General features: G+C 53.8%; 1 protein-coding gene across 1 annotated transcript in view; it reads right to left on the bottom strand.

Moving 5' to 3' along the window:
* The window catches only part of SLC9A6 (solute carrier family 9 member A6), a 37,820-nt gene extending 24,705 nt beyond the window's left edge, over window positions 1–13,115 (bottom strand). The window contains exons 1-5 of the mRNA XM_064159131.1: window positions 12,842–13,115; window positions 4,876–5,075; window positions 3,397–3,474; window positions 2,134–2,210; window positions 924–1,036 (exon numbers count right to left, since the gene is read on the bottom strand). Coding sequence (XP_064015201.1) covers window positions 924–1,036; window positions 2,134–2,210; window positions 3,397–3,474; window positions 4,876–5,075; window positions 12,842–13,100 — 727 coding nt within the window. The 5' untranslated portion in view covers window positions 13,101–13,115. The remainder of the gene's footprint in view (window positions 1–923; window positions 1,037–2,133; window positions 2,211–3,396; window positions 3,475–4,875; window positions 5,076–12,841) is intronic.
* Between the last annotated feature and the right edge of the window lie 1,207 nt (window positions 13,116–14,322).

The following is a 14,322-nucleotide window of genomic DNA, read 5'->3' as shown; positions in this document are numbered from 1 at the left end:
ATTCTTGCCCACATACCCACAGTGCTCCTGGCTTTGCCTTTGAAAACAGAAATGAGTCATTAAGAGGAGCAGGAAAAGGTCCCAATTCACCTGGGAATGACAACCACTGGCACTTGTTACAAAAGGATAGAAGCCTTGGCTTGGCCAGGCATGAACCTCTCCCTTCCAAGCAAAACTGACCAACATCTGCATTTACAAAGACTCCTCCAAAGCCACCCTGTGGGGATTAATGCTGTCACTCTCCTCCTCAACCTGGCCCCACCACACTGGTGTAGCCCAGGCTGCAAAGGAAGACATTCAAGCCCTGGTCAGCAAAGGGCAGGAGGAAAGAGAGAGCTTTTTGTGGCACTGAAGTTGGAACACACAAATAAACAGCTACTGCATCAAAGCAACCAGGAGCTAAGGCAAATTCAGCTGGGCAAGGCATGGTTTTCATAGCTTTGATGTATAAAGTGCATCAGTAGACCAAGGTGTCACTTCCAGTCCTCAGGACTGCTCGTTAAGATCCATTTTGAATGAGATTAGCCCCTCCCAAAATCCCATCCAGACAGAAGCAGAAGCAAACAGCTGAACTGAAACCATCAACTGAACCCTCCCCACAGGATGGCAGAGATGCAGCGGGGACCTGTCCCATAGCCCAGCAAAGCCAAGAGGGAGGTTGCTTGGATTCTCTGCAAACAATGACTCAGGAAAGGAAAGGTTAGGAAGGGTTTTAACATGTAACTGGAGGGAAGTAAAAAGGCACAGAGACAGATCTCACCCCTAAGAACCTTACACATAAACTGACCTCTGAAATTCAGAAGGAGGGAACTTGCAGGGGACTTTCTTCCCCTTTTCACCACCACCCACAAAACAGTGCCAAATGTTTGTAAAATATGGAGGGGAAAAAAACCCCACACCCAAACCCAACTCATCTGGCATACCTGGGTCAGTAGCTGACACGATGGCACCAAACAGGAGGCAGTCAGTGAAGTAGAAGTCTCCCCCGAGCTGCCCGGTGACTTTCATCAGCGCCACGCAGCCATAGACCACAGAGCTGGGGAGCAGAAGTGGCAGTTACTCATCTCTGCAGTGCATCACAGTGACATTCAAGTGGGCTCCAAACACCTGCACTAACCCCAAAAGTTATCAGTCACAGCATGGTGAGGATTGGCTGGAGAGCAGCCAGGAAGAAAGGGACCTGGGGGGAAGAGGTAGAGAGGAGCTGAAGAGGAGGCAGCAGTGTGCCCAGGTGGGCAGCAGAGCCAATGGCATCCTGGCCTGTCTCAGGAGCAGTGTGGGCAGCAGGACAAGGGAGGTTCTTCTGCCCCTGTGCTCAGCACTGCTCAGGCCACCCCTGGAGTGCTGTGTCCAGTTCTGGGCTCCTGAATTGCAGAGAGATGTTGAGGTGCTGGAAGGTGTTGAGAGAAGGGCAACAAGGCTGGGGAGGGGCCTGGAGCACAGCCCTGTGAGGAGAGGCTGAGGGAGCTGGGGGTGTGCAGCCTGCAGCAGAGGAGGCTCAGGGCAGAGCTCATTGCTGTCTACAACTACCTGCAGGGAGGCTGTAGCCAGGTGGGGTTGGGCTCTTCCGCCAGGCAAGCAGCAACAGAACAAGGGGACACAGCCTCAAGCTGTGCTGGGGGAGGTCTAGGCTGGATGTGAGGAGGAAGTTATTGGCAGAGTGATTGGCATTGGAATGGGCTGCCCAGGGAGGTGGTGGAGTCACCATCCCTGGAGGTGTTCAAGAAAAGCCTGGATGAGGCACTTAGTGCCATGCTCTGGTTGATTGGCCAGAGCTGGGTGCTAGGTTGGACTGGATGAGCTTGGAGGTCTCTTCCAATCTGCTTGATCCTATGATTCTATGATTTTACCAAGACAGCCTGCAGAGAAGAGTGAAACCTTCCCTGCTATGTACAGAGCTATTTAGCCTGGGATGCTGAGGAAGCACTATGCAGTTAGACAGCCCTCACCCTGTCTGCACAGCACAAGTTTAGATAGTAACCAGTACTATATGCTGCTGCTAAGCAGCTGTACCAAAGAGCCTGTGAGATCTTTCGGGGCTGGGATTAGCAGCCACAGCTCCAGGCTCAGAGCACTGCCTCTGAGCATGGCTCAAATCCACCTGGAAGAAACAAACCAGCTCCAACTACTCACCCGATGACCAGGCAGGAAATTGCAGTGCCAAGAAAGGCATAGGCTAGGATGGATCCCAGGTTTCTGAAGAAGTGCCTCTAGAAAGAAGAGAAAGAATAACCCAAACCCTGAATTATAATTTGCTAACCATTTCTTTCAAGCCTGCACAGGCACCCACACAGTGTCTGCAGGTATCTGGACCCAGCTCAGACACCACGACTGGACAAGCACAGCTGAACAGTGCCCAGCACAAGTGGCTGCTGCCAGAGCAGAAGTGCATGCAGCATAAACAAACACAAACAGATCATTTTCTTGTAGCTCTGCATTTAATAAGGTGCTGGTTCAAGCCCTGGGAACTGATTTCCCAACTCAGCAGCATTCCTCTTTCCTTCTCCCACGGGCAAAACCAGATGATTTTCCTCTCCTTCCCAATCAGCATGTCAGAGAGCTGCTGTACTCTAAATCTCTGCTAGTCTGAGCCTAGCTGGGATATTTTAGTGAGAAGAATTAGATGCTAGGCTGTGAAAAGGAAGCAGTGCTGACGTCTACTGCACTCATAGGCTTGCTGAGATGGATACAAACAAGAACTTAAATACAGATAACAGAGTTGCTCTTTGGGCTCTGGCCACATGCACTTCTCTCTCTAAACTGCTGTCTGACTAATCTCTCTGCTTCCTAACCCCCCTGGTTGATTCTCCAAACTCACCTTGAACATAAGGCAAAGTCTGGGCTAAGGTAGAGGGGTGGCAAGGAGGTGGAAGGGTGGTTGGGAGGCCCTCCTGGGGACTCTGGTTTCTGGGAGGGCTGTTGTGTTTCTGTGTTACTTTTAACTTGCCTATTTCTGTCTATAGCTGTAGATATATTGTAAACACCTGCTTGTGTTTTGTGCTAAGCTGCCAATACAAAGCTTCATTCTTTAATCTCCAGCTCGGCTGAGTCTAGTCCGGGTGATTTTCTTAAGTGGGGGGGGGAGGTAGCACCCAAACCATCACAAAATCCTTCTCACCCCCCTACATGCTTCCAAAGCAAGGATGGCTGAAATGGCCTAGCTGACCTCAACAACCCCTGCACAAACCCATGCTGGAAGGGGTTGAAGCTGCTGACCTTTCTCAGGGCAGAAACTGACAGGGGCACGCTCAGCCCTGCCTCCCACAGTCCCAAATGTGCTGAGGAAAACCATACCCAGCTCTGCAGCCCTGGCCTGCTGAGCAAGCACTAAAGCACCCTCGAGTATGGAAACTGCTCTGGAGGCAGAGGAACTACAAACACAAGCACTGCACGTACCCTTTTCAAGCTGTAGCCTGCATAAAAGATAATTGGAGGAAGCAAGATGTTGAAAAACACTTCAGGATCGAACGTCACCTGTTGAGGGGAAACAAGAACAAATCAGTTAGAGGCCTTGTTAAGACTTGGCAAGACAAATAAACCCACCCAAATAAAAAGGTCATGTAAAATATATAAGGGGCACTCCATACCCTCAGCAGATGAAAAGCTTTTGGGTCAACGCTGAGGATGTGTCTGGGATCTTTTGGAGGCAGAGGCGAGAGTTTTAAGAGCTTAAATTAAGATCAGCTGGAACTGGAGTTTCATTGCACTCAGAGATTCATAGAATCTATTCATAGAATGGTTTGGGTTGAAAGGGACCTTAAAGATCATCCAGTTCCAAGCCTCCTGCCATGGGCAGGGACACCTTCCACTAGCCCAGGGTGCTCAAGGTCTCATCCAGCTTGGCCTTGAACACCTCCAGGGAGGGAAGATCTACAGCCTTCCTGGGCAACCTGAGACAGTAATTTATAGCTGATCACAACTGGAGCAAACACAGAAAAGAGAAGAAAAGAAAAAGAGGGGAAAAGAATAAAAAAGAGGAAAAGAGGGGAAAGGAGAGGGGGGAAGGGAGGGAAAAGGGAAGGAAAAGTGGGGGAATAGGGGGGGAAAAGGGGGAAACAGGGAGGGAATAGGGAAGGAAAAGAGAAGAAAAGAAAAAGAGGGGAAAAATAAAAAAGGGGAAAAGAGGGGAAAGGAGAGGGGGGAAGGGGGGGAAAAGGGAAGGAAAAGTGGGGGAATAGGGGGGGGAAAAGGGGGAAACAGGGAGGGAATAGGGAAGGAAAAGAGAAGAAAAGAAAAAGAGGGGAAAAATAAAAAAGGGGAAAAGAGGGGAAAGGAGAGGGGGGAAGGGGGGGAAAAGGGAAGGAAAAGTGGGGGAATAAGGGGGGAAGGGGGGAAACAGGGAGGGAATAGGGAAGGAAAAGAGAAGAAAAGAAAAAGAGGGGAAAAATAAAAAAGGGGAAAAGAGGGGAAAGGAGAGGGGGGAAGGGGGGAAAAGGGAAGGAAAAGTGGGGGAATAGGGGGGAAAAGGGAGGGAATATGGGGGAGAAGGGTGAGGGGGAAGAAGGGGGAGAAGGGGGGAAAAGGTGGGGGGGGGAGAAGGGGGGACAGGGGAGAGAGAGGGTGAGAGAAGGGGGAGAAGGAGGGAGAGGAGGAAAAGAGGGGAGGGAGAAGGGGAAAGGGGGGAGAAGGGGGAGAGGGCGGAGAGGGGGGAGAATATAGGGGAGAAGGGGAAGGGAAAGGGAAAGGGAGGGGTGAGGGGAGAAGTGGGGGAAAAGGCGGGGGGAAAGTGAGGGGAAAGGGGGAAGAAGAAGGGGGAGAATGGGAGAATGGGGGTAGGAGAAGGAGAAGGTGGTAAAGTCTGTTTTGCCCGCAGCCCCACGCCCACGGCAGCAGAGGGGAGCACTGCTGCCGGCATGGGCAGCTGCCTCGGCTCACCTTCCTCAGCATCTCGTTGTCCTGGACGTTGTTGAGCTCGTGGGCGCTGATCTCCCCTTTCAGGGTGTACTCGTAGTACTTGCCGCTGACGTTGACCAGCAGCGTGGCAGGGCTGGTCTGCACCTGGCAGCTCAGCGTCACGTTGTTGGCGTCGCTGGGGACGTGGATGCCATAGCGCAGCACCACTCCCACCAGCACCCCTGCAGCGGGACAGGAACCGTGGCAGACACCCCGGACCACACCACCACAGAACGGCTGGACTTGGAAGGGCTCTTCAAGGCCATCCAGTTCCAACCCCCCTGCCATGGGCAGGGACACCTTCCACTTGCCCGAGTTGCTCAAGGCCTCATCCATCCAACCTGGCCTTGAACACCTCCAGGAATGAGGTGTCCACAACTGCTCTGGGCAACCCATTCCAGTGTCTCACCACCTTCACAGTAAAGAACTTCTTCCTAAGCTCTAACCTAAGTTTACCCTGCTCGGTTTGAAATCACTGCTGCTTGTCCTGTCACCACAGGCCCCTACGAAAGGTCCCTCCTCAGCTCTCCTGTAGCTCCCTTTAGGCACTGCAAGGCTGCTTTAAGGTCTCCCCAGAGCCTTCTCTTCTCCAGGCTGAACAGTTCCAACTCCCTCAACCTACCCCCACAGAAGAAGTGCTCCAACCCTCTGATCATCTTTGCAACCTCCTCTAGACTCTCTCCAACAGATCCAAGTCCTTTTTGCACTGGGGGCTCCAGAACTGGATGCAGTACTGCAGGCAGGGTCTCACCAAAGCAGAGAGAGGCAGAATCACCTCCCTTGACCTGCTGGTCTTTTGAAGCAGCCCAGGACATGGAGCAGCATGCAGGAGCATGGATGCAGCACTAGCCTGATCCAGGCCAGTATCCTGACCTTCTGCTCACTGACTGAGCCCCACCTCCACCCAGATAACTGCCCACGGAATACTAAGCCATCCACACCCTCCCATGAGCCCTGCAAACACTCCATGCTCATGCAGAACCTTCTAGTCCCTTCAGCGTCCTTGTAGCCCTCTGCTGGACTCTCACCAGTTCCCTGTGAACTGAGCAGCCCAGAAGTGGACACAATACTCCAGGTGTGGTCTCACCAGGGCAGAGCAGAGTGGGGGGAGAACGAGGCTGGCCCCTTGGGTCTGCTCCTTACCCCCTGCAAAGCTCCAGCTCTGCACCAGCAGCAGCAGCCCTGCAGCAGAGCCGTGAGCCACCGCTGCCACCAGCTCCACTGCTGCACAGGAGTCTACAGGCTTCAGGTGCAAGTCAATTTTAGGGCACTTGTGGATGGCAGCAAAGCTGAGGAGCTGCCCTCTGAGGCTTCACATCCAGAGCAACAGCACTGGCACAACATCACTCCATCGGGCTCCTTCTGCCCAGCGCTCTCCTGGCAGAGCTGTCTGACACCTGCAGGCCGGGGAGGGATGTCCCACAAGATTCCTCTCCACACAGCCTTCAGCACAAAAGGGTTTGGAAACTCCTCGACCAAGGCAGCACTGGCTGGCCACAGAAACCTTGCACCTTAAAGCCCATCTCTGAACCACAGGGTTATGAAAAGCTGTCAGACACGTGGGAGCTAAAGGCTTGGAAGTCTCCATTTGCCTGCCAGGACACTCCTGTTTCTTTACTGCTGCCTTAATTAAGGCCTTGCTCTGTGCTCTCCTACAGGCAGGGCACCACCCAACCAAAGGGAACAACAAACACTTCCTCCACCACCATCTCATGGATGCAGAGCCTGGGTACAAGCTTTGCCAGAGCTGAGCAGGAGCGCATGGTGTCCTGGTCCACTCTACATCTCCTGCAGCCAGTTCCAAATCTACTGCCCAGTTTTTGTCTTCTCTGCCCTTGAGAACCTTTCCTGGAAAAGATTTGGTCATTTTGACAACAGTAATGCTCCCATCTCCCATCTCCCATCTCCCATCTCCCATCCCAGGAGATGTCCATGCACGGCAGGGCCATGAACAGAGGCAGAAGTATCATAGAATCAAGCAGGTTGGAAGAGACTTCCAAGCTCAGCCAGCCCAACCTAGCACCCAGCCCTGGCCAATCAACCAGACCAGGGCACTAAGTGCCTCATCCAGTCTTCTCTTGAACATCTGGTCTCTGCTGCCAGGCAAGCAGCAACAGAAGAAGGGGACACAGTCTGAAGTCGTGCCAGGGCAGGTCTAGGCTGGATGTTAGGAGGAAGTTCCTGCCAGAGAGAGTGATTGGCATTGGAATGGGCTGGGTGGAGTGGCTGTGCCTGGAGGTGTTGAAGCCAAGCCTGGCTGGGGCACTTAGTGCCATGGTCTGGTTGGTTGGGCAGGGCTGGGTGCTAGGTTGGGCTGGCTGAGCTTGGAGCTCTCTTCCAACCTGCTTGATTCTATGACAACCCTTGAGGTACCATGGGACAGGGCCAAAACTTCACTGGGATAAAGCAAGCTTCCAAGGGTTATTCACTCCTGCTTCTGACCAGACTGTTACTGTGAGGACTCAAATGAAAGGGCAGAAAGCCAACCTGGAGAGCTCTACCCCTGGAACTGCTTCTCCAGGTACACCACACTGCAGTCCTCCAGAGCTACCTGGGGTGACTTTTCCAAATTCTCTTTTTTTTATTCCTTTTAAAGTGGATTTTAGAGCTTCATGCAGGACTCAGAAACCTCCAGGAGCAGCTGCCTGTCTTTTCTCAGGTGGAAACCCATCCAGCAACCCTTTTAATGCCCAGGCTCAGCACTCTGACATGAGAGGCTAGCAGGAGAAGTGAGGGACAGACTAAGGGCAGGACATGGCTGCTAGGAATTCAGAAGGGATCCTGAGTCACCTCTCCACTCTTAATCCCTATCCCAAAGCAGCACTACAGCTGATAGCAGCCCTGTTTGTCCTCTCTGCCTCCCTCACCCAGGCAGCTGTTCCCAGCCCCATGCAGCCTAATTCCCACTCTGGTCAGGAATGGGATAAGGGGAAAAGGAGGCTAACCTGCAATACCTGCCAAGGGCACTGTGCCTGAGGCTCCAAAAATCAGGCATTTTGTCTTGCCCTGTAACACACTCTGCAAACCCATGTGGGAAAAGAGACCCATATGCAAACATGCATCCACACATGCCCCTCCTGGGCACCGAACGTAGAGCAGCCAGCATGGCACCAGTGGCTCCCAACATACACACACCATCAGAGCTACCTGTAGGGAACACATGGTGATGCCCTGCTCAAAGCCAATTACTCCTGCCCAACAGTGGACCCCTAATGAGTCCTCCCCACCCAATCATAGAATTAGAGAATCATTAGGGTTGCAAACCCCCTCTAAGATCATCAAGTCAAATCCTCAACCCAACACCACCATGACCATCAAAGCACATCTTGAAGTGCCATGTCCACAGATTTCTTGAGGGGTGGTGACTCCACAACCTCCCTGGGCAACCTGTTCCCATCCCTGACCACTCTTGCAGCAAAGACATTTTTCCTAATCTCCAACCCAAACTTACCCTAACACAGCTTCAGGCCATTTCTTCTCATTCTGTCACCTGATACTAGGGAGAATGATGCCACTGGAGGCACCTGGGAGAAGCTCAACTCAGATGACAGAGATTTTCAGACACCAAAACCAGCCCTGGGCTCCAGCTGCCTCAGCCAAGCCCATGGGACCATGCAGGTCCTCCTGCTTCTGTCTGCCTCTTAGGAAATCATAGAATGTTAGGGGTTGGAAGGGGGCTTCAGAGATCACTGAGTCCAACACCCCTGCCAAAACAAGCATCACTTAGGGCAGGTCACCCAGGAACACATCCAGGTGGTTCTAGAAAGCCTCCAGAGAAAGAGACTCCACAAGTTCCCTGGGCAGCCTGCTGCAGGGCTCCATCACCCTTACAGCAAAGAAGTTTTTCCTCATTTTAAGGGAAAGCTTCCTGAGTTCCAAGTTCATATCCATTGTCCCTCATCCTATCACAGGACACCATTGAAACAGAGCCTGGCCCCTTCTTCTTGAGACCCACCCTTCAGGTAATTATAAACATCTCCTCTCAGTCTGGTCTTCTCCAGGCTAACCAGCCCCAGGTCTCTCATGGTTCAAACTCTCCTGGTGCTCAAAAGTGAGAGCAGCAGCAACTGCTGAGCTGCTCTGCCAGCATCGAGGTGTTTCTGCATCCAGAAGTTGGACCAAACTGAGCCCTGGGAGGGAGCAGGGCAGAGGGAACCTGAAACCAAGGAAGCTGCCAGCCAAAAGCTGCGATGAGTGGAGAAGCTAAAGGCAAAGCTGGGAAATTAATTGATCTCTTTTATGCAAAGTGCAGGAGTTATTTTCATTGCATTTGCCCCAAGGCCCAAGGGCCTTTGTTTTTTCTTCTTCTCTTTTCAGGTGCTGTTGAACATTTCCGAGGTAAGGTTTGCGACGCAGACTAACATGTTAGCAGCCAGGCACTTTGCAACAGTGGAAGCACACAGCATCCCCAGGCAAGAATCAATCTGGACACCAAAAGGAAAGAAAAATGGAGACAAGCAACTGAAGACATTCCAGACCCAAGCAATTTAGACACAGGCAATCCAAGGGCCAAGTGAGAACATGTAGAAGGAAACTAAAGCTCAAGGGAAGTTCCTGCCACAACCACCGTCAGGCTCAAGAAGAACTGAAACAAAACTGTTCAATTAATCATCCTGAACCTCATTTTGAACACTGAAATGAAGCTCAGGGGCTCCTAAACCCCTAGATCACGCTGCCCACAGCCTCATCCAGCCTAGCCTTAAACACCTCCAGAGATGGGGCCTCAACCACTTCATAGAATCATAGAACCAGTCAGGGTTGGAAGGGACCACAGGGATCATCCAGTTCCAACTCCCCTGCCATGGGCAGGAACACCCTACCCTAGATCAAGCTGCCCACAGCCTCATCCAGCCTGGCCTTAAACACATCCAGCCTTGTGCCCAGCTCTTGAACATCAGCCCTGAGCTGACAGTGGGATTTGTAAGCTACAAATCTCACCACTTGGAGCAAAAGCTTTTATAACTTAGAGGAACCAAACCACCCTCCCACCCCAGACACCAAGGAAACTGTGATGTATGTCAGCTAGAAAAGATGTAGGCAAAAGTTTTATTTGACTTAGTTGTTTGGGTGTTGTGGTTTTTTTAACTTTGAGAAGGACAGATTACTTTTCTTGCCCAGACTTCAGGGCCTGTTTTGCAACCTGCCCTCTGCAGCACTTCCACATTTTCGGTGGCTGAAAGCAAAGCACTGCAGCAGGGCACGGACGGTGAAGCAGAAGTGGCACCTGCCCTGCTCCCTGCAGCTTTGAAGTTGCTGCTGTAAAAACCAACAGCACCTCTCTGCACCTGGGGAAATGAGCCACCCCTTTCCCTCTGGCAGCTGTCACAGCCTGGGAAGAGAATTCCAAAAGCCTGGATAGCTGGGAAAACCTGGGGGATTTTCTGCATGAGCAGGCAGGGGACGTGACTGATGTCACCGGCAGCTCCCTGGGCACACTCTGCCACAGAGCAGACAGAAAAGGGGCAGGAGACTGAAACGACCTGGGGTTGTCCTCTGAGAACAAGGGCAGCACTCAGGTGGGTCAGAGCGAACAGTTGTGCTAGCTAGAATGTTTTGGTGAGAAGAACTAGATTACAGGCTGTGAAAGGGAAACAAAGGTGATGTCTACTTCACTCATAGGCTTGCTGACAAGAAGAATCAAAACACAGATAAGGCACTACTCCTGCTGGCGAGCTCCGAGCTGCAGCTCTCTCTCTAACCTCACCCTCCATTTCTCTGGCTAATCCACTTTGCTTCCTAATCCCCTGCCTGAACCTCCATTCTTCCTTGGGACTGGGGTAAGGTTGAGAGGGGTAGGGGGAAGGTGAAGGGGTGGTTGAGAGCCCCTCCTGGGGACTCAGGTTTCTGGGAGGGGAGTTGTGTTTCTGTGTTACCTTTTACCTTGTCTATTTCTGTCTATAACTGTATATACTGTAAATATCTGCTTGTGTATTGTGCTAAGATGTAAATAGAAGCTTCATTCAATTTCCAGCACCAGCTGAGTCTAGTCTGGGTGATTTCCAAAGTGGGGGGGGGGGAAGGAACACCCAAACCACCATCACAACAGTGGACCACGAGAAAGAAAACTGAGCAGGTAAAAGGCAGGTTGAAAAGCATGAATAGAACAGAAAGTCCAGGTTTCAGTGAGCTCCAGGGCAGTAGAAGGAAAACCTTCCGTGCTGGAAGGATATGCTCCCACATCACAGCTCCCACCACAGGGAGGTCAGGATCACAGGATCATACAGGATATTAGGGGGTGGAAGGGACCCAAGGAGATCATCAAGTCCAACCCCCCTGCCAGAGCAGGACCACACAATCTAGCACCGATCACAGAAGAACACATTCAGACAGGCCTTGGAAGTCTGCAGAGAAGGAGACTCCACAGCCTCTCTGGGCAGCCTGTGCCAGTGCTCTGCAACCCTCACAGTAAAGAAGTTCCCTCCTGTGTTGAACTGGAATCTGCTGGGCTGCAAATTACACCCACTGCTCCACAGGTGACCACCCCTGCCCGGGGCAGGAGGCCAGCAGTGCCTGCACCTGGCTCAGCAGTGGCTTGCAGGAACCAGAAATGACAGAGCAGTATTTTGTGCCCCGAGGTGGACACAAACATCTCCACTCCTCCTTCTCTTTTTGTTTGTTCTTGTTTTTTGTTTTTGTTTTTGGCAAGATGCTTCCAACCAACTGAAATTTAGGATCACAAAAGTCAACAGCACAAACGAGTCAAGTCACAGCCATGAGAGGAAAGCTTTCTGCTGGGCAGAGGACTCAGCCACGGTGCTGCTCCAAACCAAGCTTGGTCACCCAGAACTAGCAAAGGCAAAAAAAAGCACAGAGGCACTAGACACAGCCCTCAGCAGAAGACTCCTTTTCCATGCTAAACTCAAATCTTGCCTAGATAAGGATCCATGGCTGTGTTAATCACTCCCACACCACAACTCCCAGTGCCACTCTGGCTGAACTCCAAGCCACGCCAGATAACCCAGCCAGGGCCACGCATGGCACCTCCATACAATGGTTCAGGCCCCTTCAGAGGCCACAGTGCCTTGGGAAATCACAGGCCACCGCTGGAATCCAACCAGCTACAAACCTCTTGACCCACAGCCTTGCTCCACTCCTTGTGGAAACTCAAGCAGGGCATCTCACCAAGAGACCTTGTTACAGTGGGAGGTGGCTCCTGAGCAGCCAGGAGACAAGCTGCTGGCCCTCTGGTACCCTGAGAATGGCAAAAGGTGCAAGTATCTCCCTAGGTTGCTTCTCCATTCCTCCTGGAGAGCTTCTGGGCATTCAGGAGCTCTAAATACAGAGTGGTAACACAACCTTCGGCCCCTGCCTGCACGACGCAAGGCTTCTGACCAGTGCAAGTCCTCACTCTCAGCCCCAGAGCAGGGAGCTGGCACTTGCTGGTGCCTGATGACATGGTTTCAACGCCCCTCGGCATGTGGCAGCCCCCGACCCCACCAGCTTTACCTGTGCTGCAGCTGCCCCACAAGGCCACCCGAGCAAAGCCAGCGAGATGCCCGCTGCCAGAGCTGTGGGAGTAACGCCGCCCTCAAGAGCCCTCTTTCTCTTGCCTTTGGAAACCAACCAGCCCTCCTCCCAGCAACACCCAGGCACGGCTGGGGATGGGGTGCGCCGGGACGGGACACGCCGCCCGGCGGCCCCAGAGAGGCTGCGAGGGGATGCAGCCTGTGCCCGGGCACCTCCGCGGCCCCTGGCCCACACTGGCGCCCACGCACCCTGCCCCGTCGCAGCCCCCGGGCAAGGGGCCACCAGGCAGCGTTGGGCTGCCGCTCCTGCCCGGCGGTGCCACGGAAGGGGGCGGTCAGGCACCAACCCAGGCACGCCAGTCGGCCCAGCGCAGAGCCAGCACTGGTTCGGATGGGGGATGCCAGTGCCCGGGGCAGGGCAAGGGCAGCACTTCCCAGGGGTGCAGGGGGCAGGAGGCGCCGTGCGTGGGGGTGCCCCTCACCGTAGATCATGGCCAGTCCAGTCTCATGGAGGAAGCGGGCACGGCGGTGCTTGAAGAGCCAGATGGTGAGGATGGTGAGGGTGAGCAGCAGGATGAAGACGAGCAGGTTGGCGCTGTCCTGCCGGTGACTCTCCTCCGCCGCCTTCTCCGATACGATCTCCTCCTCCAGGGCCCCGGGATGCACCGGCACCACTTCCCCGCCCGCCGCCGCCTCCCGCGCCCACAGCCCCGCCAGCACCGCCAGCACCGGCCCCGCCATGGCTCCGGCACCGGCCCGGCCCCGCCGCCACCACCAGGAAGCGGCGCTGGGCGCAGGCGCTGCGGGGCGGAGACAGGAGCTGCCGGGAGCCCGGATAGGAGCGGGCTGGGGCGGGCATGGGAGCCCCCGCGGCCCGGGCAGAGGAACCGGAGCGGAGGGTGCGATGGGGGAAAGGAAGCTGAGGGGGAGAGTGCGGCGAGGAAAGGGGCTGGGGGTTGCTGTCTACAACTGCCTGCAGGGAGGCTGTAGCCAGGTGGGGTTGGGCTCTGCTGCCAGGCAAGCAGCAGCAGAACAAGAGGACACAGTCTCAAGCTGTGCCGGGGGCAGGTCTAGGCTGGATGTTGTTAGGAAATTGTTGTCAGAGAGAGTGATTGGCATTGGAATGGGCTGCCCAGGGAGGTGGTGGAGTGGCTGTGGCTGGAGGTGTTGAAGCCAAGCCTGGCTGGGGCACTTAGTGCCATGGTCTGGTTGGTTGGGCAGGGCTGGGTGCTAGGTTGGGCTGGCTGAGCTTGGAGCTCTCTTCCAACCTGCTTGATTCTGATTCTGTGATTAAGAGACCAACTGCCTCCCAGGGGAACACTTGTCAAAGTGTTCCCTTTACAGGGAAGAAGTTTCAATACCAAAGTGCACAATAGCAATTCTTTGGGGGTGTTTTCTACGAATCACCTTTAATATGTGGTATTTACTGCAGCCCTTGCCCCATCAGTTGCACAAATCCCCTCTTATTTCTTGGCACACTGGGTGAGAAGTTTACCCTGGTCCCACCTCGGAGCTCCCCACAGTTCCTGACACTACCCACGGGCCTGTTGCTGCTTGCCTGGCAGCAGAGCCCAACCCCACCTGGCTACAGCCTCCCTGCAGGCAGCTGCAGACAGCAATGAGCTCTGCCCTGAGCCTCCTCTGCTGCAGGCTGCACACCCCCAGCTCCCTCAGCCTCTCCTCACAGGGCTGTGCTCCAGGCCCCTCCCCAGCATCATTGTCCTTCTCTGGACACCTTCCAGCACCTCAATATCTCTCTTGAATTGAGGGACCCAGAACTGGACACAGCACTCTTCTCCCAGTCAGCTAGGGACCAAGGGGACACAGTCTCAAACTGCACCAGGGTAGGTTTAAGGCTGAATGTTAGGAAGAAGTTCTTCACACCAAGAGTGATTGGCACTGGAATGGGCTGCCCAGGGAGGTGGTGAAGTCACCGTCCCTGGAGGCATTTAAAATGAAGCTG

Source organism: Pogoniulus pusillus, chromosome 19 (assembly GCF_015220805.1).
Source record: "Pogoniulus pusillus isolate bPogPus1 chromosome 19, bPogPus1.pri, whole genome shotgun sequence".
Taxonomy (NCBI): Eukaryota; Metazoa; Chordata; class Aves; order Piciformes; family Lybiidae; genus Pogoniulus; species Pogoniulus pusillus.
The sequence above is the reverse complement of the archived record's forward strand: the minus strand, read 5'-3'. Positions and strand labels throughout refer to the sequence as shown.